Source organism: Populus trichocarpa, chromosome 17, assembly GCF_000002775.5.
Source record: "Populus trichocarpa isolate Nisqually-1 chromosome 17, P.trichocarpa_v4.1, whole genome shotgun sequence".
NCBI classification, from domain to species: Eukaryota; Viridiplantae; Streptophyta; class Magnoliopsida; order Malpighiales; family Salicaceae; genus Populus; species Populus trichocarpa.
The window spans coordinates 14,782,717-14,810,383 of NC_037301.2; the positions used below are offsets into that span (position 1 = coordinate 14,782,717).

Genomic DNA, 27,667 nt, shown 5'->3' on the forward strand with positions numbered 1-27,667 from the left:
GTTCATGAGATCAGATTAAGCAAACCATTAAAAGATAAAATTGACAAAAAAAACTAAATCTTAAGAAAAAAGCAAAAAAAAAAAAAAACAATCCAAGTTAACTAGTCATATCCACAATGTGGATCATGAGACTGATACAAACAAATCATTTGAAACATAAAATAAAAAATAAATAAATGTTTTTTAAAAAAGCAAGAAACGGAAAAAAAAAAAGGGATGTTAGTACTTTCAATTAATTAATTGATGTTAATTTGGTTCGTAAAATCTCCTTGAAACATCTTAAATAAAGTTGTGAAAGCTCTAGTTACTTTCTAGATTAGGCTAGTGGATGAAAATTAATTCTAGCTATTTATGGAAGGAAAGGCTCAACCTATATGCAAAAATTGACTAAAAATGTAATTTGAGTGGTAACTATATCTACAAACCTTCCTATTAACCTAAAAAGAAAATGCTAAATATAGGAATTATCAATATGCATGTCGTTATTTTTTCCTTTCCCTTTACGTTTTCTCAATCCTATGAATTTAGGGTGTGCCTATATAAACTAGTATAGAACTTCAACCAATAAGGAATTGATAATAGGTTAAAATAGAAAATATTCCTAGCTAGCAAATTGCAACAATGGTTTGATAATTTTATTTTTGTAGATTAATGAGACTAAATATGAATAATTTACAACAAAACTCAATACAAAAAAAACTTAAATTAAAAAATAAATAAACTCTCCTATTTTCATAGGTTTTGACAAGCTTCTAGAAAAGTGCATTTTTTATTAAAAAAAAAAGCATCGGTTTTTTAAAACTTTTTTATTATATTTATATCAAAATCATCATTTTCGTTGACGTGAAAAACAATTTCTAACCACATAGATTTTTGTTTTTTGTTTGTTTCTCACCATCCTAATAATAGAGTTGGGTGTCCACACCTCATCCTAAAATCTAAATGATTCTTAGGGCATGTCCACTTTATTCTAGCTGCTAGGTGGCTATTTAGCCCCCACTCTCATCGGAGATGGATTGTGCCCTAGTTGCTAGACATGACATGCCATTGAAAACCCAATACCTTCCCCTTTATCCAATCAGAATTCAAGTACTCACCAGCATAGTCTCAAGCAAGTGGGCAATTCTATAAGCATAGGAACCCACCTCCTTCTCTTCCATTGCCATCTTGCTTTGCTCTGTCTGCCCCCCCCCCCCCCCCCCCCCCCCCTTGACATTTTCACAAAGTCAAAGAAAAAGCAAAAACTCCAACACCCACCTCTCTTTGTATAAATAATAATTAACATTTACCAAGTCAAGTGCTCCACCATCATCATTTCCTCTCTCTCCCTCGCAATCCCAAAAGTCAGCGCAGTCCTTTATGCCTTGCATTCGCTCTTTTATTGCCATTGGAATCAGCAAAAACATACAGGAGGTTAGCATTTCTAGGTAGATTGAGTCTTCAATGGCAGAGGGTCAGGACTGGGATTTGTATGCAATAGTGAGGAGTTGCACCTCTGCTACTACAAACAGAAACGGTAGCAGCAACACCAGTGAGAATCTTGAGAACCCTTTTGAGTGCTTGGCTTCTTTGACTTTTGATGATGATGATGATCAAGAATTTAACCCTTTTTCTCTCCCAAATCTCGCTGTTCAGCCTACAAACAACGATGGTTTGCAAGAATTGCAAGATTCGTACAAGCCCTTTTTGCCTAGCTACACCGCCAGTGGACTTCAAGGTAATAATGATAATATTCCTAGCTCCTCCTCCATCTCTGATTTTGGGGTCATTTTTAGTGGCCAAAATCCACCACAACTTGCACATCAGCAACAGCAGCAGCTGCAGCAGCAGAATCATTATCACCACCACCATCACCAACAACAACAACAATCTCCACCACCACCATCCACAAGTGTTTCCATCAGCCCCAGGTTCAACAATAGCCAACAGCAACCACAGCATATTGTACAGCAACAACAAAATCAAAGGAGACAATTGCACCAGCTAGTGACTAGCACTTCTTCTATGTTTCCTTTAAGAACTACACAATCTCAGACCCCAAGATCAAGAAAGAAGTAAGTAGATTAATTCTTCATTTCTTGTTAAATGCTTAATTATTACTCATAAATGACAAAACCTTGCAGAATATTTATGCTTAGATTTTCCAACTTTTTTCTTGTTTGACAGAAAAAGTAACCAGAAGAAGCTAGTATTGCATGTAACAGCAGAGAATCTCTCTAATGATGTGTGGGCTTGGAGAAAATATGGTCAAAAACCCATCAAAGGCTCTCCATATCCAAGGTTAAAACTTTATTCCAATTCTCATTTTTTCCTTCTTTTCTTTAAAAATATCTTGATTCTTCTCACTAATCATGGCTAAAATTCGATTCCTTTTCTTGTACAGGAACTACTACAGATGCAGCAGCTCAAAAGGGTGTGCAGCAAGAAAGCAAGTGGAGAGGAGCAACACAGATCCAAACATGTTTATTGTTAGCTACACAGGCGATCACACACACCCACGTCCGACTCACCGGAACTCACTTGCCGGTAGTACAAGAAACAAGGTTCAACAAGCAGTTCAAAAGCCTGAAGAAAAAGAATCCGAGCAACCCAATATTTCAGCAGACAAGGGCTTGTGTTCTTCTCCACTTTCAGCTACTAGTTTGTCTCCAAGAACCCCACTTTCAGCTCCCATTGACCATGCTGAGACAGCAGGAAATGATCAAGAAGCCAAAATAGAGAATTTGGAAGGTGGGCATGGATTGATGGGAAGTGATGATGATTGTGATAATGACATTAATGATGATTGTGATGATGATCTTTTGATCCCAAATATGGCCTTGAATGAAGATTTCATTAAGGGGTTTCAAGAGCTTGTCGGTGCTAGTGAAGGCGGTGGTGGTGGTTCGAGTAAATAGTCCAGCTTTTTGGAGATATAATCTTTCCTCTTCTAGCTCTGCCACCACAGCGCCACCACAGCTGCCAGAGTCACTGGTGGTGGCTGCTGCTAATGTAGTTGCTGGAAGTTTTTTTTTTTTTAAGAAATTGGTGTTGTACGAAAAAGGGTAGAAATTGGATTTGATGGAAACTTTTCTTTCCCCACAAAGATTGAAGTAGAAGGACGTAGAAAGAATCTTTTCCCTCTTCAACTATGGTTCCTTTTTGTCTTTCTAACTTTTTTTTTTTTTTGATAATATTTAAATGAACGTATTTATTTCTGTCTCAGCTACTGCTTCAAGAGAAAAAATAAAATAAAATCTTATTATACTTTTTTATTTTAAATTTATAAAAATTTATTCTAAAACAGTTATAAAAATAAATTCATTTTATGTTTTTACTTTTTCAACTAAATATATTTCTATCTCTTTGTATTTATTTACATGTTTTTATCTTTTTAACTAAATATATTTCTATCTCTTTGTATTTATTCATTATTCTAACCACATCCAACTTACAAATACAAGTTGATTACAATATTTTGATATATTTAAATTAATGTATTTACAAAATATTAACTATATATCATGATAGTTAAATGTGTGAAATTGAGAAGTATCATGATAATAACCATGGTAAATGATTTAATTGTCAAATCATAGACCAATTTTTAAATCATATTGGACCAAATTTTTCTTCCCATTTTCTTTAAAGTCAGTTAATATATACTTTCTATTTTGGAAGTTCTTAACAGGATGATCATCGAAAAAATGTGGAAAATCAAGGAATCTGACAAAAGTCTCTTGGATTGATAAAGTTTACAATAAACTAGAATTTAACCTTCGATCAGTGAATGAATTTTAAGATTATATTTAGAGCTTAATTCCATAGACTCAACAAAAATGTAAAATAATTTATATATGATGATGTCTATGAAAGCAAGGCTTCGATGACTTTTTTCAAGGATTAATGATGCACCATCGAGGAGGATTTTATTTATTTATTTTTTCCAAAAATAACATTCCTTTGAAAGGTGTGAATATATAGTAAGAGCACCTCTAAATTTGAAGTCTATTCTTACTTATCCTATAATTTAAATAATTTATATGATAATATTTAGTTATTATCTCAGGATATAAAAGAAAAAAACAATAAAAATTAAGGGACATATGATATGAGATGTATTGGAAACACGTTTATGGACGAGATAGAGATAAGATCAAAATTAAAATAAAAAATTGCAAAGAAGTCCAAATTTATCAGATATAAAGCCTGACAAAAATAACGATAACTTAAGATTTGACTGTTGATCGGTTCATATTTGATAAGATGATTTTATTGGTTGAGTTTCTGTAAGGACTAGCTATGCCAGTCATTGGATTGTTGGATCACCTAAAATTAGGTCAATAAGTTGCTGTATTTTTCTATTTTAATTACCTTTCTAGTTGATGGATTAACACATTTTATGCTAAAATACACTTACTCAAAAGGCCCATGGATATAGGGGCCAACAGAAGGATGACCCATTATTAAAGCTCAATAGAAATCAAAACTCGTGAAGAAAGGGTCTGACAAGATACCAGACTCAATTTCATTGAGCTCAACCACGCGTTAGATCCAAGTACATGTGGGTCTAAAAAGATGTCAAACCCATTTGTTTTTTGGCCCGGCTATGTGCCAGACCCAAGCACTTGTGAGTCTGACAAGATGTTAGACTCAACTCTCTTGGGCTCAGCCCAGATGCCTTTGTGCCTAAAAGAACGTATTACTCAACACCTTTGGATCTAATTCAGATCGCTCTAGATCTAAACATACTATATGAGAATATAGAATCATCATCCCTCAACACATTAGCTATGTGAAAAGTCCTCTAAAAGTTGGCGATATGTCAATCAATATTAATGTCAATTATAAGGGTTGTCTCATTGATAGTAATGTTGTGTACAAGATGACGCGGGGCCGTTTTTTATATGCACGTGATATTCCTATCAACATTAATACCATGTAAGAAAATACTTGCATCAACATTAATGTTGATGTAAAAAGTTCTCTCCCCACTTTGATGTAAAAAAAAGAGAAAAGACTTTCAACCCCTCGAATAAAACGAAGAAATTTCAAGGTACAAATATTATAAATACTCTCTGAACGATCCAGGTAAATGGTTCACGATCTTGACTCTCTCATAACATGTTCTCATCATTTATCATATACAAATTAAGAACATACATTTTTATTCTTAGAATTGAATGCTCATTTACTATAACTCCTTATTATAAAGTTATTGACTTAATCATCAAAGGGTCCCTAAATCCTATGAAAAGATTGTTTTACAGGAAATCAAGCCGCTGTCACCAACCCTCGAAGCCCTTGGTTATGGAGAATAAGATATTGACATGAACGTGTGATCATTCATTATCCAAACGCTCAAAAACCCAAGTTCCCTAGCATACTAGATTCTGGAGCATCATCAATTGATGTCGTCTGTGGGAATGTCATCCATGTGTGAATACCTAAGTCCCTTGCTTGAGGGGTTATTATGATGCTACTATCCCATATCGTCTAAGAAATGAGGGCCTTAGTCCCTTATAAGCACAAAAGACACCTTTCTTCCCCAGAGGTGCCTTTAAAAAAAAGACAAAACCCACTATATAGTTTCAGTAGGACAATATCTTTTGGAGTGCCTATCATATACCAGTGTGGGCACATATCATCACTAGTTAATTTTGAATTTTGAATTTTAATTATTTGTTTTCTACTTAACTTGGGTTTCTTGTTTATGTCGATTTTAGGCTTAATTTAAACAGTTTATAGTGTTGTTTTAAACATCATATTATTATTCAAACTTTTTTATTATAAATTATTGATATTTTCTCTATCTCTCTATGGTATTTAGGGTTGTAACTTTAGAACTTGAGAACCCTAATTTTTATTCTCGCTATTCATTACGTTAACATATCTTTTTGTAATTTTTATTTTGAAAACATAGAAATTTACTCCAAAACCATCCCAAAAACAAATTTATTTTATATCCTTTTCTCTTCAATTAAATATATTTTTATCTCTTTTATATTATTTTTTCTATCTCAAGATATTAAAAAACACAATCCCTATATCATGTCATGTTAGATGGATGGTGAAACCATAAAAAATGAAAATTCACCCTATCAGAAAAACATGTCCTTGTTATTTCTCGCTTTTTGATTAATAATAATTACATTAGAGATAGCAATGATAATTATTCTGTACCAATAAAACAAGATAATTATTATTTTTTGTGACCATCGATCCATTTTAAAAGAGAAAGAACTGCTTACCAATCGAAAAGATGGTGATTGTCCATATGAAGCTCCCTTACATCCACACTCTAAAATTACGGGAAATTTAGCTTTTATGATCATGCAATTATTTTAGCTTAGTGGAATGTACTGTTCAATCAAACAATAATAAACAATAAACAAGTATCCTATGTGCTGCTCGATGCAAGTTGAATGTGCCGTCAAGAGATTCAAATAATTTGCTTAATCATAATTATTTATGTTTTGCCCTAATCCTTAAGGTATTGGCCCAAGTTTATTTGTTTACTTATTTACAGAAGTAGATTATATAGATTATTAGCTGGAAGAGTTAATTACAGTCAATTCAAATGGATATTATTTTAAGATTTATTTTAAAATTAAAATAATATTATTTTAATTTTTTTAAAATTAAATTAAATCTTACTCGAATTTTAATTGAGTAGATCGGGTTGCAGTTTGATCTATTAGGTCACCCTACCCTGATTATATCAATTATCATTCGATTCGACATGTAATTTAACCTGGATTAGATTTCAGGCTAATAAGTTATTCAGTTAATCCTGTAACATTTTATAACACGGAAACACATTTATAAAGTTTTTAATCTTAACATATAGAAACTAATAAAACACGCACAAATCTCGTAATTAAAAATCTTTTGCTGTTTATAATTATGTAAATTCGAATAAAGCAAAGCTGAACCTTTTGTCAAGTTGGTGCATGCAAGTTGTTAGTGCCAGCCTTCCATGGATGTAACAAAGACCACACAAACCGTGACAGAACTCAGATTTTCAGCACCCTTTATGATCACAAGACAAGCACACGATCCCTTTTCGTGCCTGTTCACATTCTCTTTGGTGAGGTTTACGGCCAAATCATTTTTATAATCCTGGAGTACATAAGAATAGGTCAAACACATCTTCTTCTTGATTTATTTATTTATTTTGCATGATATTTACTCGTTGAAGGAGAAATAAATCTAGTTAAGAATCTAAGTTCTTGGTAGATATATAATAATTATTAAATGGGCAACCTCGCTAGCTAGCTATAACATCATCCATGGGGTGGTTCAAGATTCTCATGATGATAAATAATGATGCAAGTTGTTCTTCCTAGCATGTATCAAGTGGGATTTTTTATTAGGCAAAAAGGGATTGAAAATTAAGGTCTTTTTTATATAGGAATGAGGAGAGGTGTCATGCTCCAAGCAGAAAAGATCAAGTCTTTCACATTTATACACTTCTTGATTGCATTTATATTGAATTCAAATTAAGTTTGAAGTGATTCTATAAATAAAACTAATTAAACATAGATATATGTTATACTTAACAACAAAATTTCAACCTAAAACCATATATATTTAGTATTATAGTAGCTTTTATATATGGTCATGCTTTGAAAAAAAAAAGGATTTATAAGAAAAAACTTATATAAAAAATATAAATTGAAAAATTGTTTAGTTACATGTGGTGTTGAATAAAAAAGAAATTTGAAAAATGATATTCATCAAAAAATATTAATTCATTGATAATTCTAAAGACATGTAATTAAACACTAGATGATATTGTGATAATCTCAAATGTAAATAAGATTTAAAAATATCAACCCAATCTCTCTTCTAAACATAAAAAAAAAAAAACAAGATTTTCATGCTTTTCATAAACCTAAAATTTTACCTTAATTTGAAATAAATTTCACAAATACTTTTTATAATTAAACAATTTATCTATTTTTACCATGTCATTATCAAACTAGCACAACCAAAGAAACTCTTACCCATGGAGAGAATCATGTGTGATCACTTGTTGCATGCACATGATTTGCTCCAAGAAAATCTAAACACAAGACTTGGTCAACGAGGATTGTTTGCATCGAGTCTTTTTTTTTTTTAAGTTTAGCATGGAAATTTGAGGCCAACAACTTTAATCTTCTTCTTATTTTAAAATTGTTCTACCTAATTCCTTTTTTAATTAAACACACACACATATATAGACTTATTAATTCTCATGTCTTTTTAGCACACGAAGTTCAATTCAAAGGAAGACTTGGTGGGTTTATATTTTGTGAATAATGTTAATTATAATGGCTGGATTTTTTGAAAAGTAATTATTTGCTTAAAATAACAATGCAACTCTCTCTTTTTATCTTTAATTTACTTTCAATTTTCTCAAGAAAAAAAGGGCTTATATATATTTAAATAAATAATTAAATTATTAAAAACCTTAAAAAGCAAGTGTATTTGGTGTATCAATAGAGTGTCCCTTTATATTTGATTGTCTCTACAAAGAACAATATGGCCCTCATTTTCTCATCCCTCTTACCTTTAGCCCAATATAAAGCCATCTTTCTCCTATTAGATCCTTCAATTTTCAAGACCCATATTTTTACTCCTTTGACCCGTGGTATTGACACAAAATTGCAACATTACCATCTGTAATTATTTGTGTTTGGTGTTATAAATCATCACTCTCCTAGACTGCATAGATGAAATCAAAAGGTTTTGTTGGGCCACAATCTTACTAACGGGCCAGTCTTGATAAATAGCCCAAACAATTTCCCTCACAGGCCAGCGTGGGCTCATAATCCTCAATCCATGGACCCTTCAGCCCGATCTAAACTCAAATCTTTCTCCCAATACATCTTAACCGTTCAGCTCCAAGACCCACAAATAATCTTCTATTAAACGGTCAATACTCAGTCACTATCTCCATAACACTACACAGAATAAAAACTCAATGAACGGTCCCGATTTCTCTCCAAAACCCAAAACGACCAAACCAACACTGATTAAGCCAGAAGCAGTCGTGATCCAGTGCGACAGCGATGTTCCTGCGGGCAATCGGACGGCCATTGCTGGCCATAGTGAAGCAAACGACGGGGATCGTTGGATTGGACGTGGTCCCGAATGCGAGAGCTGTTTTGATCAATCTATACACTAAAACCCTAAAAGAGATCAAAGCAGTGCCGGAAGATGAAGGATACCGTAAAGCAGTGGAGACTTTCACGAAACACAGGCTTACAGTCTGTGAAGAAGAAGAAGAATGGGAGAAGATTGAAGAACGGATTGGCTGTGGTCAGGTCGAAGAGCTTATCGAAGAAGCTCAGGATGAACTCAAGCTCATCGGAAAAATGATCGGTCCGTACATCTTCCAGATTTTATCATTATATATTTTTTTAATATTTTTTGAAAAATAGGGGGAAACACATTATTGGTTGAGTTTTGGTTCATATTTACCTTTATGATTTTGTTTCGATATCATAATTTTTAAATCTGATCCATGAGGAGTTATATGCTAACCCGTCAACTCGGGTTAATATATTTTTTTGTTTTATAAAAAATAAAAATAATATCATTCTGAATTTTTTTTTTTAAATTAAGATATTTTGACCAGGTTTTCCTCATGACCGAAATGCTATTCAACCCAAGTTTTTGATTGATTACAACAGGTAATTTCTATTCTTATTTTTGTTAGAAATTTGGTCTGGCCCTCCCAAGTCACATCAGTTTTAAAACAGTAGTTGTTATTGTACTTGTAAAATATGAAGAAAACCTTAACTTTACCAAAATCTGAAGCTGTAAGGGTAAATATGACCAAAAATTAAAGTAATAAGCGCAAATATGATCAAGAATTGTAAGTACAAGAGCGATAGTGATTAACCGAAATCATTGACCAAAAACATAAACCACATGGACCAATTGTGTATTTTACGTTTAAAAAATAAATGTAGCTGTTTGAGCTTGTAGCAAGAGATTATTTAAGGTTAAATTTAATTTGTTTAGCTGATAAATGAGCTTGATTTAGAATATTATCTTGTACAATAGAGGATTGAGTGTGCAGTTTGATCATAATCATGTTGTGTTAACTAGCGTCGAGTTGAATATTGATTGATGGATTGTTTTTCTGATTTTCGTGTTTTTCCAATAATTGGAAGGATGCATTAAGAGAAATGGGATTTTAGTTTGAAATGAAATTTGATTCTGTTGGGATTTTGTCAATGATGTTTTAGGCGATTGGAGTTGCTTGTTATTAATAGGTAAGTGTATTTGTAATGAAGCTTGGTAATTTGTGATCAACTAAGCAAATTCATCACTCCGAACTAGTTGGTGTTGCTAATGGGTGATGTTACGAGCTTTGAGCTAAACTGGTTCCCGCAGATATAGGCTTAAGCGTAAGCTGTCCAAATAAAGGCGTATTAGATACTGGGGCTTAATTTGTGGGAGGCTTTTATGATACTAAGTCGTGTTTTACCACTTAAAGCTTGCTCCTTTCTGCTCTGCCAGTCAACCAATTTCCGGGACTCATGGAGTGTGTATTGGAATGCTTGAGATTATAGTTGCTTAATCATTACTAATTTGTTAGTTTGATGCTTGTTGGCTAAGGTACTATTTCTGAAATGCGTGGAGTTTGGTTCGATGCTCTACATTTTTTGTAGTTTTAACTGTAGTGTCACAGTAAGTTTAATGTGAAATGAAGCTTGATTCTGCAGGTATCTTGTCAATAATAATAAATTAAGAGAATAGGGTTGTGTGTTATTAGCAGGAAGTGCTTTTTCGTGAACATTGTTAATGTGTCACTCAAATTAGCCGCGTTAAGTTCCTAACCAGTTGGTAACTCTAATGGATATTTTCCTCAGTTTGTTCTGATTGCACATTTTTGTGAGCTTTTACGATTCGATTTTCTACCAATTTAATGTGAATCATTCTAAGCCTACCGAGTTTACCAATTTGTATGCATGGAAGATTTTCTTGGAGTATCTTTCCGGCAAAAGAAAGCAAAAAAGAAGAAAGAGAAAAAGAAGTATGCATATGGATTTTAAACTTTCATTTGCATTAGAATCCCTTTAACAACTGACATGATTTTGTTCCGTGAACAGAGTGGGATCCTTGGGGTGTTCCTGATGACCATGAATGTGAAATTATAGAGAATGATGCTCCCATTCCTAAGCATGTCCCAAGGCATATACCTGGTCCTCTCCCTGCAGAGTTCTACCAGACACTCGAGGCTGTGCTGACAAAACGTGTGGAACCAAAGGGTGCACCTGCTGTCACATCTGGTGAATCGCAGTCAAAGGCGTAACATGCCGCCGACAGTCATTTTGGGAAACACTGAACTTGAACCTGTTTCTTTGCTGATAATTTCTTGTTCGTGTTTGTTTTCTTGTATTCCCTATTTTCCAGATTGAATAGGATTCGATTTATGAGACACGGGCTTGAAGCCTTGAACCATTCGGGGAACAATCGTGAATGGGCGTAACAATTATTTTTTTTTCTTGTTTTTGTTTTTATAACCCTCGCTCTTGCTTCATGGGTAAATAATACATCTGGTATTCGATTGGTCGGAGTACGTGTGCTGGTGCCCTCATTAACCCTTTGTTTGAAGTCAGGATGGCAAGTGCTCCCACGAGCTAAATTTAGTCTATGTAATAATTTCTCGTGTGCGAGGCCATGTACTGTAGTTGTAATGATATACGGTTTCTGTGCTAGCTGGGATTTAAAAAGACAGTGCAATGGGACTGCTATGATATGAACCTTTTTTTTTTATAAAGAATATTTTAAAATATAATAGTGGTTGCAGTTAAGGTACTTTTTATATAAAAATATATTAAGATAATGTATATTTTTTTAAAAAATTATTTTTAATATTAATATATCAAAACAATTTAAAAATATATAATTATTTTTTAAAAAATTAATTTTAGAAAAAATACTTAGTTTTTGGAAATATATTCAATTTGTAGTAGGAATCCGTGATAGGAACCTGTGATTTCGTGAAGGCATGGAGACAGGATATAATTAATTGGTAGTTATCATTGACTCCATTGTTATAAAACCTCCATGGTTTACAGATCATCGATGTGGTTGGGTTTCATATCAATTTATTTAAGTATGGTTGGGAATATAATCAATTTTTTTTTTTACCATGCATGATCTCTTTTTGAATATGAATTTTTAGAATTAAAATAATCTGCATAACTCAAGTACTCTTTAAGTGTGTGTGTGTGTGTAGTGTTTGTTCATGGATATCAACTTTATGTTTCGAGATTGGTGTTATATATTTACCGGGGAAAAAAATTAAAATAGAAGAGAATGCTATTAATAATCTTTATTATGCAACCATGCAATAAAAAAATTAAAATAGAAGAGAATGCTATTAATTAATAATCTTTATTATGCAACCATGCAATAAGATATGTAAGAAAATAGAATAAAAAGATTATACAAAACACTTGATTATAGATTAGATAATTTATTGATTGTTTTCATTCTTTGATTACTTTGATTTGATAATTAAAATAATTTTAATTATTTTAAAACATATAAGAAAATATATAAAATTCTTGATTATATCCTTTTGATTCAATAATTAAAAAACATCCTATGGTTTCGTTTCCTTAATTTTTCCTTTTATTAATTAGAAAATAATTAATAATATTTACTTTAATTATTTTCTTAACATATCAAAATTAATGTTATCTATATAAAAATTCAATTCGAAGACACACCCAAGAACGTCACGCAGCACCACGAAATGCCAATGATACCAATACAGGATTGATGATATTTATCAGGTACTTAATATATATCCCCTCATCTTATGACATGCCAAAAGAGATTTCAATACATAGAATAACGAGCCCTAATGTCTTGTCCATATCTTGACAGAAAAAGGAATTGATCTTAAGCGAAGGTTTGATGGAAATTAATGGTGTTCGATTTGCAGCTAGCTGAACATATTGCAGTAAATATTTAGAGAAAGAAGAGAGAACAACCAGGCTTCTACGCATGAATGTATCGTTAATTTATTGTCGAATAACACTCGGTGTTCCTTATTCATTTATTACAACACCTATGATTAGCAGACTGATTGATTTTAGAGTATTCATGGATTGCCCACGAGTGGCCGAGCTCCAAGAACTTCTTCATTAGGAGGAGGTAGGCCGCAGAGACAAAAGTAGTCCAAGCACTTGCAGTGAGGTCCCAATACCAGACAATCTTTTGAAGTTTGGCACTTCCTTTTTATAAGTGCTTCAGCTCCAAATTGTGTTCCTGGTTTTATCAAACAAAACCAAGATATAAAGAAACAAATGAGTTGAAGAAAGTGAACATCATCTCATATCATGCATATAATTCTCGCACGCACATTTATATGCTTCTCTTCAAATGAGTGTGAAGGTGCAAAGTTCCATGCCACGTTGTCCCCATTTTAAAAACATAATTTTGTCCCTAAAACTCTTTTCAGTGAAAAATTGTCGTTAAATCATAAAAAATGGCGGTGTTTAAGACAAATTTTTGTCAGGAAAAGGTATTTTTCTGACAAAGTTATGTCTTAGAAACATATTTTAGTGGCGAAAATAAGTTGGAAAAAGAAGCTTTGATGATGAAATTTCGTGGGGAAATATATGACCAAAGGCTAGCTTCGAAGATGGCCTTGCTGCTTCGTGATGAATTGTTATAGAATAAATTTGTCATCTTTCCTGATCACTAAAACAGTTACACTATGAACTTTTCCGAGCAATTCTTTGCCTGAAAAAGTTTTCTCGATGAAAAGCAATACTTTCCCTGACGAAAATTTCATCAGCAAAACAGCCTGTCGTAAATAATCATGCATTTGTAATATCAAAGAAAAAAGACTACTCGTTCTAAAAAAAGAAAGAAAAAGGAGTTACCAGCTGCGAAAACAAGGAGGACGACCAAGAAAACAAACTTGATGGAAGACTTGTCCATGTCTTCTGGTTTGGTTAATTCTTAGAGAAACTGTGCTTGATACGTGAGTATGCTCTCCTTGTTTAATCTTGACGATGGGAGTCTGGGAAACCTCTTCAGGCTTGTTATATAGATGAACTCACACATGGGAGAAGCCAGGAATTAACGTGATATCTACCTAATCCTGCTTAATATGGAAATATAATCGAAGGGTTATATACTTACCTAAAATAGCATAATTTTATATTTAATTGAGCTTCCTAAAATGGGATTTCATATTAAGAAAAGTAATCCCACGTGAGAGGATTAGAAATCGATACCTAGAATGTTTTATATTACACCATCCATGTGCTCCGAACCTAAATTATTTCATTAAAATATTGGAAAATTAAGATATATGGAAAAACAAATGAATCCAATGTATCTAGATAATACTTAATAATTATGATTTTGTTTTTCCCAAAATAACAGGATAGAAAAGAAATCCAAAATAGTCAATTAAAAAAATAATATATAAATTGTTATCTGCATGATATATATGAGATACACGGGTCTCACTAGCACAATCATATCTATTTCATTCATAAAGTTCAAATTTGAGATCTTGTTTAAAGAAAATAAACACCGAACCACTTAAATCAGCTACTAATGGTGCTTTTAGTGAGTTTTTGAATGGTAATTAGCACTAATTAAAACACCTTTTTGTTTTAATTATTTATATATTTTACTTAATTTAATTTTTGGACGTTTATTATTTTATAAATTAAATCACCGATAATAGAAGAAGATGGTAAAAACAATATTATATTATAAAAATCCCTAAGAAGAACTATATATATTTGGATAGAACTTAAATTTTAGATTATAATTTACTTAAACATTTTGCAAAATGGGGAGATTTTATATATTCATGTGGTTGCTTACTTGTGGCCATGGAATACCTTGGTGGAAAAGGCCGGAAGAAAAATGGGAGGTGACCCCCTAGCCTTCAAGTCAACGCGGGACCTCTCGCACCAAAGCTAGCGATCGATAATCACACCACTAGCAAGACCAAATGCACATTTGTGATGACGTTTTCGATTCACATTAATTACAAGTAATATTTTAAATATTTAGATTAAGACATCAGTACTATATATGATATGTTTCTATGTGAATTAATGGAGTTTCTACCTCACTAGCTAAGATGAGTTTTAATTAGCGAGGGATGCAAATTAAGCCTGCACGGCTTAATGTTTTAAAAATGGGCAAGGATATGGGATTTCTAGCTATCAGAAATTAATAAATTATATATCGATAGAAATTCATTTTCTTATTCTTAACTCAAATGAATAATGATGTTTCAATGGTAATTAAAGTAACGAGTGGATTTGGAATTTGGCTCCTTTCATCTTCTAAGAATTTGGCTTCTTTTTTTTAGGATTTTGGAGCTGGTGTGAAAAGTAACGAGTGGATTTGGATGTGGGATCGAAGGAAGCTTGGTTTGGGGCTTTTTCTAGGAATTTGGAAGTGATGAGAGGCGGTTTGAAGACTGACAAGCGACCACGGGGTCTGCCATGTGGATTTAAAATAGTGCATTGCAAATATTGATTTTAAGCAACAATAAAGGAGAGTTTAATAATGAAGGAAAACCCACTTCGAAATTTTAACAATATCATAGGACAATTTCTTATTGATCATGAACATTTTCAGCGTGTGACATGCATAACAACGTATGCTATTGCATCCTAATACCATGAAAAACACCCTTCTTTCTTCTTCTTTTCTTCTTTTCTTTTCTTTTTGTTAAGCAAAATGAAGCCTATATATATATAAAAGGCGGAATCAACAACCCAGGGGGTCTATTGGAAACAAAAACAACAGAAACAAAAGAGACCAGGCGGGAGAAAACATATATATAATTAACCCAAAGGCAGGAAGTCCTCCATGGAACGTGCCATTATCCCCCAAATTAAAGACGACACTGGAAGCCATAGTTACAGATCACTACATAGTGAGTAGGGATCTGAAGTAGGTAGCCTAGCTAGAGAGCATACTTGAGTTGGCTCATGTCATCAATGGAAGTGCGAGGATGATGAAAAATGATGCGAAACCCAGGCTGATACCAACTTTCTCTAACATTCTCGACGCAAGAGGGAGCTTGTCGTGAATCAGCTGTGAAAGAATAAGAGAAACAAAGGTAAGTGCGATACAGGCAGCGCGTAAGTATAACTTAAGATAGGGTTTCGTGTGTTGATCAATTTGTTCATATGTAAGATCATTTTGCGTAGCTGCACTAAGACAGAAGGCTATGAGTATCTTTGCCCATGGAAAACGCTGGTTAACAGCACTCTCTGTATTGGTTGGCTGGTGGTTGGTTGTAAGGGAATGTTGTTGTTGCGGCGGCGGTGTTTGGAGGTTGATGGAAGCAAGAGGGAGTTCTTGTGGTAATGTTTCTGGTAACTGTGACTCCAGATCAGTAGCCTGAGAAGAAGGTTGTGAATTTGGTGGTCGTGGTGTTTCTTGATTGACAGTACTGCGAGAGAGTACTGGTGGTCGTGTTTCTGCAGACAAAGGCAACTGATCTAGATTGATAGCCGGATCAGAAGGGACCAGCTGGGACAAAAATGCTTTTGCTGAAACATAGAGCCTTTGTATGACGGCCATGACCATTTTTGTATGTGCTGAGAAGAGGCTGGCCAGACCAAAAGCAAACGTGGGTTTTTCTATAGAGAGTTAGGGCTATGCAGTCTAGGAGAGTATTTAAAACCACCAAACACACATTACAGATGGGAGATGATGGCCCTACTTCTAATTTTTTTTCTTGCTCCGCCCTTTTGACATCATCATCTCGTTATTTCCATCACCTGCCTCTCTCTCTTTTAAAGATGTGACTTACCTCGTTATTTCCATCACCTCTGCCTGTCTCTCTTTTAAATGATTGACTTTTCAGATAATTTTTTTGTACTAAAATATATATTAATAATTTTTTTTTATTTTAAAAAAATTATTTTTAACATTAGCACATCAAAACAATCCAAAACATACAAGTTATATTAAATTTTAATAAAAAAAAATTAATTTTTTTAAAAATACAGTTGGCACCGCATTCCCAAACGCATTTGAACTCCCATAACATTACAATATCATAGTTTTTTTAACAATATTAAGTAATAGTAAATATTTTTATAATTTTTTTTGTCAGGATTTTTTTTATAATTTGAAAGTAATATTCGTTTAAGCTTTCAAACATTACAATATCATTAAATATTATTTATTTTTCCATCATTTTTATTTTTTTATTATCTGTAACTTATTTTATAATAAGTTTTGATTTTGATGAATTGACATGTATTTTACTATTAATTTTATATGGAAGATTTAGAATTATTGTGTAACTCAACTGATTTTTGTTTAACAGTGAATTATTGTGTAGTTGTGTTAATTATTATGTAGACACTAATGATGATAAAAATATCCAGCAGATTCATATTAAATTAACATGTCACTAGACAAGTATTTCAAACGTGACAAGTATTTCAAACGTAAATCCATTGAGGATGAAGAGTCAATCAAAGCTACATAATATAATATTTGTTAATAATTTACCCCTCTTATTTAAAAAACTCTGGCTCTGCCACTGCCGACGTGGATAGGGTTTTGCCTTCGACAAAGTCCAAACGCATGCAGATCGTGATTTTGAATTCGAGATAGTAAATATTTTTATAATTCTTTTTATCAGAGTTTTTTTATAATTTGAAAGTAATATATATTCGTTTAAGCTTTCATACATTACAATATCATTAAATATTATTTATTCTTCTATCATTTTGATTTTTTATTATCTGTAACTTATTCTATAATCATTTTAATTCTTATTTTTAATATTTTTTTTTAAATTTCTCAACAATATTATATAATAAGTGGGAGTTCACAAACTAATAACAGATTCAGGGACCAAAATAGTAAAAATGAAGAAAAAAGATTGCGCATAAATAATACATGTCCAAGAAACTACTCATTTGATAGAGACTCTTCACTTCCTCTCTATCTCACTTCCCACACATCACTATCTTCTTTTATTCCATTTAAGTCAACCGTGCGTGTTGGAGGTGATAACGAACGAGCTCTGGGCTGCGCGTGCAGTGTCATATAGCTAGAACGGCCAATATTTGATTATTCTTGAGCTATAAATGTGGAAAAATATTTTTATAATTCGAGTATATAATAAATTCTTCAATATAACAGGTTATTTACGATAAAGCAAACAATATTGTTTATATTGAATAATAATGGTAACCACATACAGAGACAGAACTAAGGGGAGGCCGCAAAACTTTTTTTTTTTTTTGTTTTTAAATATAATAATTAATAGTAATAAATTATTATTTTATTAGTTATGATTGATTTTAAAACTATACCTCCGTGTAATAAGCTTTTTCAATTCAATTCCCTTCCTTTACTTTTCAATTTAATTCATTTCTTTTACTTACCAACTACTATCTTTCTCTTTCTTCTCTAACCCTAATTGAAAAATATAATAATACAAAGTAATAAGATAAAGCAAAGCTGCTGCTTTTTTCATCAAAACAAGGTAATTTGTGACTAAATTTTTTTTTTTTATGTTTGTTAAAAATTTGATGAATATATATATATAATTCTGCTATTTTTCTTTTCAGATCTACTAGTTTTATCATTTTTTATTTCTTGTTATAGTGAATGATGTTTTTTCTAATTAATTGGATATATTTTATGGGTTTGTTTCGATTATGCTTGATTTTTTTATGTTTTGTTTTTAGAAGAGCCACCAAAATTATTAATTTTTTCTCATGTGTACCTTACTATCACCAGGTCCAATATATAATTAGACACGATTTTTATAGCCAAATTGAGTTATTTGAAGAGCATATATTTAACTTTGATTCAGTGTAAGTTTTCTTTTTTAAGAACCAATAATCCCATTTTTTATGTTAGGTATTCTTTTTATATATCAATTTCTTTTTTTAATATGTTAATTTTGCTTTCATATGTCAGTGTGGTTTACATGTAAAAATTTATTTTTTATTCTGATTATTGCTTCAACACATCATTATTTGTATTTATTTTTAAAACAGGAAACAATAAAAATTTATGATGTTTTGATTCTAGGTTGAACCATGAATAAAATAAGAAGAATTGATTCCTTTTTTGAGAAAAAGAGGAAAAATATTGATAACTCATAGCCTAGTAAATCAACTCCAATGTGTAATATTGAAGTTGTGGTTAGATAACCTCAATGTGCTTCAGTTTATGAAGAACTTGCATTGATTAATGAGCAACCTCCTACTAGAATCGACATTGCTCATCTGATTAGAGATCCAAGCAATTATCCTTAAATTTGAAAATACCTGGTTAATCAACAAGATGAAATTAGAAGGGCATACATTAATTTGAGGCCATATCAATCTTTGATGTCTGAATATCCACTCACTGGTAAAATATTTGATGTGTTTACTAGAAAAATCGAGGCGCCATTACAGCAGGACTGGTAATGTTCCTACTTATACAAAAATGGAGAGGAAACAAAACTGGTTTGTCATATGTAGGTTTCGCAATCCCATTGTTGGCCAAGTCTTATTATGTGAGCCTGACTTTGAACAAATCATCGAGACCGAGAGGTGGGTGGCAAACATATAGGTTGCAATTTCCTTTTTACTTGACTCCACCGATGTGCTGTGGCAAAGCCATAGTGGGTTAAAAAGGGGCAAATGTCTCTTTTTTTTATATTAAAATATTAAAATATTAGTTTAATGAATTATTGCTAAACGACGGAAGGTTTTTATTGTTTATTATTATTAACTGACTTGATATATGTTAATATAATATAATATAATATAATACATACACACACAGCTGCCCCAATTTTTCCCCTTTCCCTTTTTTTTTCTTTATCTTCCGTTGTCTAATAAAGAGGGTTTTTTGTTCAGCTGTCGTTCCCTACCTCGCTAATACTATATGTAAATTTCTTATCAATTAATTTTTTTTTGTCTTTTGTTTTATATATTAAGTAAATTTTCTTCATCTTTTCTATTTGTTTCATTATTTAATTTTAATTTTATATTTTTTATAATTAATTATTAAAAATATTAGGATTTATGATAATTTAAGAATTTTAATATGAATATATTCAAATGTGTTCAAAATAAATATTTAAATCTGCTAATTTAATCAATTAACTGTTTCTTTTTTTATTATAAAAAATAAATTAATATTCATGTAAAACCACTATTCTTGACATCTCTTGTATTGACAAAGTAGTTTATTGAAATTTAATATTTTCATATGATTTATTTGTAAGTAAAATATCAAGTAAAAATCATATTTTTCAAGCATTGTTCCTCTTACACATACACTAGGCATTGTTCCTTAATTAAATGTCTAGAAATGATTAAGTATAATTTAATCAACATACTTATTATATGCATATAGATATGAATTGAAATAAGTTTTGATTTTGATGAATTGACGTGTATTTTACTATTAATTTTATATGGAAGATTTAGAATTATTGTGTAACTCAACTGATTTTTGTTTAACAGTGAATTATTGTGTAGTTGTGTTAATTATTATGTAGACACTAATGATGATAAAAATATCCAGCAGATTCATATTAAATTAACATGTCACTAGACAAGTATTTCAAACGTGACAAGTATTTCAAACGTAAATCCATTGAGGATGAAGAGTCAATCAAAGCTACATAATATAATATTTGTTAATAATTTACCCCTCTTATTTAAAAAACTCTGGCTCCGCCACTGCCGACGTGGATAGGGTTTTGCCTTCGACAAAGTCCAAACGCATGCAGATCGTGATTTTGAATTCGAGATAGTAAATATTTTTATAATTCTTTTTATCAGAGTTTTTTTATAATTTAAAAGTAATATATATTCGTTTAAGCTTTCATACATTACAATATCATTAAATATTATTTATTCTTCTATCATTTTGATTTTTTATTATCTGTAACTTATTCTATAATCATTTTAATTCTTATTTTTAATATTTTTTTTTAAATTTCTCAACAATATTATATAATAAGTGGGAGTTCACAAACTAATAACAGATTCAGGGACCAAAATAGTAAAAATGAAGAAAAAAGATTGCGCATAAATAATACATGTCCAAGAAACTACTCATTTGATAGAGACTCTTCACTTCCTCTCTATCTCACTTCCCACACATCACTATCTTCTTTTATTCCATTTAAGTCAACCGTGCATGTTGGAGGTGATAACGAACGAGCTCTGGGCTGCGCGTGCAGTGTCATATAGCTAGAACGGCCAATATTTGATTATTCTTGAGCTATAAATGTGGAAAAATATTTTTATAATTCGAGTATATGATAAATTCTTTAATATAACAGGTTATTTACGATAAAGCAAACAATATTGTTTATATTGAATAATAATGGTAACCACATACAGAGACAGAACTAAGGGGAGGCCGCAAAACTGTTAGGTAAGGTCCCAGGATATGATTTATATTATTCTCTAACACACCCCCTCAAGTGAAAGCTCTTTGGGCTTGAAACTTGCACAGATCCATATTACCTTCTGTTTAATTTTTTTTTATCAAATAAATAGGGATGGTGAGATTCGAACTCAAGACCACTTGGTCATCAAAACTCTAATACCATGTCAAAAAATCATTTTAAATTAATAGCTTAACTGTTAAGTAAAATTTCAGAATATGATTTATATTAATTTGAAATTTGATCCTTTCATCTTCTAAGAATTTGGATTCTTTTTATTTTTAGGATTTTGGAGCTGGTGTGAAAAGTAACGAGTGGATTTGGATGTGGGGTCGAAGGAAGCTTGGTTTGGGGCTTTTTCTAGGAATTTGGAAGTGATGAGAGGCGGTTTGAAGAGTGACAAGCGACCACGGGGTCTGCCATGTGGATTTAAAATAGTGCATTGCAAATAATGATGACCCCGGCCGTACGTAGCCTTTCTTGCGAGGAAAGTTGCGAGCGAGCGAGTAGTATGAGAGGTGGGCTCCTTCAAGTCATGTACGTAGCCTTTCTTTTTAGTTTTTTTTAGTTTAACATGGTGTTCGGATAGCTTGCGTGTATCTCGACTAATTCCACGGGCCTTGAAGTTAACGACTATGTAAGCCTCCAGTGGCCATCATATGAGCAATCACAGGACTCGAACCTGAGACCACAGAGAAAGCAAACCTCTTGATTTCAAGCTCTTATCACTGGGCCACCACCTAGATAATTTGTACGTAACCTTTCTTATTCTTAACTCGATTGAATAATGATGTTCATTTCAATGGTAATTAAAGTAACGAGGGGATTGGGAATTTGGCTCTTTTCATTTTCTAAGATTCTGGCTTCTTTTTTTGAGGATTTTGGAGCTGCTTTGAAAAGTAACGAGTGGATTTGGATAGGAACCTTGGTTGGGGGCTGGCTTTTTCTAGGAATTTGGAAGTGCGGTTTGAAGAGTGACAAGCGACCATTGGGTCTTCAGTAAGGATTTAAATTAGTGCACTGCAAATATTGATCTTCTGCCTAACTAACACACTACAACATTATCCAGTTTTACCGACGGATTAATTCTGTCGGTGATAGCCATGAAATCCGTCGGTGAAAGAAATACCGACGGCTTCACCGACGGAAGCTATCCGTCGGTGAACCAGTCGTCGGTAAATCCCATTTCCGTCGCTAATTCTGTCGCAAATAAAAAAAAATCCGCCGACGGAAATATCGACGGTAATACAGACGGATACGCGCGCCAACAAAAAATTCCTCGCGGGAAAATTACCGACGGCCAATCCGTCGGTAATTTTAAGGGTAATTACCGACGGCATCACCGACGGGTTCGCCGTCGGTATGTATAATTTTGTTGCAACTCTCTGTGTAATACCGACGGATAATATCCGTCGGTAATCCCGTCGGAAGGTAATCACCGACGGATATAATCCGTCGGTGATGTCGTCGGTAAAGATGGCATGGATGGTAATTGTTCGGCAACTCTCTGTTAAATACCGACGGATAGGTATATCCGTCGGTATGTATTTGAAATATATATATAAAATAATTTATTAATTGTAAAAAACATTAATAAACAAATAAAAATGCATTAAACATTAAAAATCTAAAAGTAATAATATTCATTACAAATTTAATGTGTTTAAAAAACAAAATTAAACTAGAATAGCGGCGGAGCTGGAGGAGGAGGCGGAGGAGGAGGAGGCTGGTTGTTCCCGGGACCAAACGGCCAAAAAGAAGCTGCACAAGTATCGTCACCCATCTTTGATCTCATCTCCATGACTATTTGACGGAGCTCATCATAATTCGTCGAGAGTTATTGATATTGTTGTTTCAACGCAATGAACTCCTCAGACTGGGTGTTCGATACTGATGGAGAGCTTCCAACAGTTGAGACACTACGAGTCGAATGCAAGTTGTCAGCCGTAGTGTTGGAGAGCCCGTAGATCCTGTTTTTATCGGGTCCACCAGACGATCCCGCCTTCATCCACAAATCTGGATCGAAATCTGGATGGGTCGACGGATTGTCCCCATATCTCTCCCTCAATCGGCTATTATAGGTCTCCTGAAAATTCCATCGGTAAAAAAATCATCAAATGCAATTCAAGATGCAATTCAAGAAAATAATAACTTACAAAATAAAATGAATGAACGAACATACCACGAAGTGCTGAGCACGGTTGTCCACAAACTGCTGCACCCCTTTTTGGCGGTCTTGACTCCGCACATGCGTCTCTAGAAACAGCTCCATTAGACTCGGTTCACGTCCAAGAGACGCAACCTGTAAGGCAAAAATAGGTTGAAAGTTAAATATATTATAAGGAACGACAAATTAATTATCGATATATTTCAATAAAATTAATCTTACCATCCGCTTTGCATGTGCGCTGAATGGGACGGATCCGTCAGTGTGCGTGGTCACCGAACCATAAATTTGCCGGTTCCGGTTGTCGGCGCCAGACTGTGAGCGCCGTGAGAACCGCTCTGAGGTCACGTGCTCAATATATGCCGTCCATATTTCCCCCGAGATGAATGGCGGTTTGAATTCCTGCCAAACCGCCACCTCATTCCATCCTTCAAGACCGTTATCCCTCGCATGTTTTTTTGATTTTTTTTAGGTGTCATACCAAAAATCACGCAACCTACTTCCATAGTAACAAATTAGAATTTAAAACATTAAATTATAAAACAAAAATAAATATTATTTTTGATGTTACCTAGTTGCCGCGTGATTCTCCCATACCCTCCTCACAACATTGTTGTCCGCCCTCACAACATTGTTGTCCGCCCTATTCTACTCAAATTTGTTCTGTGTATATAAATAATTCATATAAAATAAAAATAGTACAAGATATAAAATTATAAAAATCATTTATTAAAAATAAGCTGGAAATTAAAAATTAACACCGACCTGAAATCGCTTAAACCATGCATCGATATTAGGTTTCCACTCAGGATGTTTGGAAACCTGGCTCCATTGAAACAATGGAATCTCCATCGACGATTTAAACGCCAATGTTATAGTCCTTGCAGCCTCAATGTTTGTAAACCTGAAATTAAATCAAAGTAGTAATTAATATTAATTAGTTGTTCATAAATTATGTTATAAGTATATAAAAAAAAATCTAAAACCTAAACGAACTTACATTGAGAGGTCATCCTTCCATTGTGCCTGGTACTTGCGGGTGAATTGACCCCGCTGTGAAGGCACACCGCTTCTACGCTGTGAAACCGCGCTAGAAGAGGCAGCATCACAAGTTGGCGTAGATTCCTCGCCGTGATCAGCACCTAAGGATACGTCCTCCTCGCTGCTAGAAGAACTAGCTGCAACCGTCTTCTGACGACGTGCTGTAGATTTCATTCTACGCATCTACACACATGTATACGAATAATTAACTTCAATTATTTAAAAAAAAAATTCGACAGAGTCTCCCCTGTACTGGGGGGTCCCAAGTTGTCAACAAAATCAAATTACACTTCCAATTTTATTTCACATCCCGATCCAATCATCCTGGATCTCAACCCAACTCATCATCATCAACACAACATTTTATTCAATAACATCATATAGAATTACAACTATGAACATTCATTTAATTATTTTATCCTAAATTAAGATAAACTAATAATTAAATGCAATTCTATATATATAAATTATCATTTTTAAAATAAATCAACAATAACAATTATATTTATAAACTAACATTTTTAAAATAAATCAACAATAACAATTATATTTATAAACTAACATTTTTAACATAAATTCAACAATAACAATTATAACAATACAAACAATAATATCAAAACTAAAAAACTAAAATTAATAAATAAAATTAAAAAACTAAAAAACACTACACAACACACAAAATTAAAAAACATTATATCAATTCAAAATAAATTTGGGAATAAAAAATGCTTACCTTAATAATGTGTTGAATTTAAGATTTTATCTACAAACAATATACAAAACAAAGAACACCAAAAAAAAAAATCATAATTAAAATAAAAAAAATACAAAGATAAAGAAAAAAAAATACATACCTTTTGAAACTAAACTTGAGAAGAAGATCACACTTGAGAAGAGGAGAAGAGAAAGGGAGAAGAGGAGAAGAGGGAGGAGAAGAGGGGGAGAAGAGGGGGAGACGACGGGGGAGAAGAGGGAGGAGAAGAGGGGGAGAAGAGGGGGAGACGACGGGGGGAGAGGAGGGGAGGGAGGAGACGGTGCGGGGGGGTGGGGGCCGGTATATATAGTGAAATTCCGACGGAATTACCGACGGCCCTTAATTGTTGTCGGTGCGATTACTTTCCGTCGGTAATTTCGTCGGTAATTAATTGAAATGCGCACCAAAAAAGTTCGAAAATCCCGCCAAACTTTTAGATCCGTCGGTAATCAGTCGGCAATGCCGTCGGTGATGTGCAGACGGGACACGTGTCAGACATGCGTGCGGGCCATTCCGTCAGTGATTCCGTCGGTATTGGCGTCGGAAAAGTCGTCGGAAAGCCGTCGGTGAATGTGGCAAAATCCCGTAATTTTTTTGCAACTCTCTGTGAAATACCGACCGGGTTATATTCCGTTGGTATATCCGTCGGTGAATGTGGCAAAATCCCGTAAATTTTTTTGCAACTCTCTGTGAAATACCGACGGGTTATATTCCGTCGGTATATCCGTCGGTGAATGTGGCAAAATCCCGTAATTTTTTTGCAACTCTCTGTGAAATACCGACGGGTTATATTCCATCGGTATCTACGTCGGGAAACCCGTAATTTTTCTTAATTTTTATATGTAACCCTCTCAAAAAATCTTGAATTGCTAACTAAAAAACACACACAACACAATAACAACGGCTGACCCTTAAAGAAGAATAAATATTTCATGTTTCAAATTATTACATTATAAAAATAAGGCTTTATAACATGTTTAGTTAGTCGGAATTTTCATCTTCGTCCTCCATTGAATTGTTATCATCAGCTTCATCGCACTCTTCAATTTCGTTATCATCTTCTTCAACAACATTCTTTTTTTCACTAGTGGAGCTCAGAACAACATTCAACTCCTCTGCGTCAACATCAACAACACTATCGTTGAAAACGCGAAAATTCGAATTTTCTTCTAAGTCAATCGACGGAGCAACTCGGTATGGTTCAACCAACTCACTAGCTTGAAAGACTTCATCTATCACACTTGTGTCTTCGTTCTCATCCTGAACAACCTCGACACGACCCTTGGGTTTTGTTTTTAAAACGGATAACCAATCAACTCTTGATCGGTCCTTTCTAAAGGAAGGGGTGTATGTGTAATAAACTTGTTGGCATTGCTTTGCGAAAACAAAGACGTCGTTTACGTTGCGGTGTCTAGCTTTTGAATTGATTTCAACGAGACCATAGTGAGGATCTACTCTGATTCCTCTGTCAGTTGTGTCATACCAATAACATTTGAATAAAAACACTCTATTTTGCTCGCTATGATATTGCAGTTCGATGACCTCTTCCAATCTACCGTAGTAGTCAACTTCAAACTCACTAGAAGTCGATCCCTTAATACAAACACCGCTGTTGTATGTCTTTCTTCCATGCCCGTATTCTTCAGTATGAAAGACATCCATTGACAAAATATCCATTATAGCACTTGACTTTTCTTTCAGGGCCCAGACATAGTAAAGACAGTGAAATAGCAGCACTACCTCCCATTTGATAAACCTAGCTTGTAAATTAAATACAACAATAATCAATAAACGGATATTATGTAACATTGACTACAATTAATTACATTGCAAGAGATAATGAGTTTGTGCTAGGACTTACATGTGTTCTAAACCATGTGGCAAATTGTTCATCTTGTAATTGAAAGATCTGGGATTCGGTCAGCTGTGAGTTATTGGACAGTAAGTATCGTCGATGTTGCCTGCAAGGTTGTTCCAAAGTATATGAGTGTATGGTATCACAAAACATAAATAGTACACTCTTGACAAAGTTTAAGTCGAACATCTACTTACTTAATAAAAGGTCTCAGCTCATCACAGTTAAATAGGACATAATTGTGTGCTTGTCTGAACTCTATTTCAGACAAATATCTTCCCCTCACGGCATTTTTAGGTGTGGGTCGTCCAGGATTGGAGAATATTGACAAGTTCCCACTTGAATGCACTTCACCACCATCATCATGCCGTGGAACACGGTTTATCCTCGTTCTCAAATGAGGTTCGAAATAGTATGAGATAAATGTTGAGATCTCCTCAA

At 33.4% G+C, this 27,667-nt stretch overlaps 2 protein-coding genes across 3 annotated transcripts; both read left to right on the top strand.

Moving 5' to 3' along the window:
* The first annotated feature begins 1,272 nt into the window (after window positions 1-1,272).
* LOC18106446 (probable WRKY transcription factor 27) lies at window positions 1,273-3,128 on the top strand. The gene is made up of 3 exons (XM_006372308.3): window positions 1,273-2,054; window positions 2,167-2,280; window positions 2,384-3,128. The coding sequence occupies exons 1-3, from the start codon at window positions 1,444-1,446 to the stop codon at window positions 2,895-2,897; spliced, it is 1,239 nt and encodes a 412-aa protein (XP_006372370.1). The 5' UTR covers window positions 1,273-1,443; the 3' UTR covers window positions 2,898-3,128.
* Window positions 3,129-8,912: 5,784 nt separating this feature from the next.
* Window positions 8,913-11,551, top strand: LOC18106445 (probable NADH dehydrogenase [ubiquinone] 1 alpha subcomplex subunit 5, mitochondrial). Of its 2 annotated transcripts, XM_024588584.2 has the most exons (3): window positions 8,913-9,348; window positions 9,605-9,659; window positions 10,954-11,073. In XM_024588584.2, the coding sequence occupies exons 1-3, from the start codon at window positions 9,036-9,038 to the stop codon at window positions 11,045-11,047; spliced, it is 462 nt and encodes a 153-aa protein (XP_024444352.1). In that variant the 5' UTR covers window positions 8,913-9,035; the 3' UTR covers window positions 11,048-11,073. The 2 variants fall into 2 exon arrangements, with proteins under 2 accessions (XP_024444352.1, XP_006372369.1); XM_006372307.3 differs by lacking the exons at window positions 9,605-9,659; window positions 10,954-11,073 and adding an exon at window positions 11,088-11,551 and having other exon boundaries at window positions 8,917-9,348.
* Window positions 11,552-27,667: the final 16,116 nt, after the last annotated feature.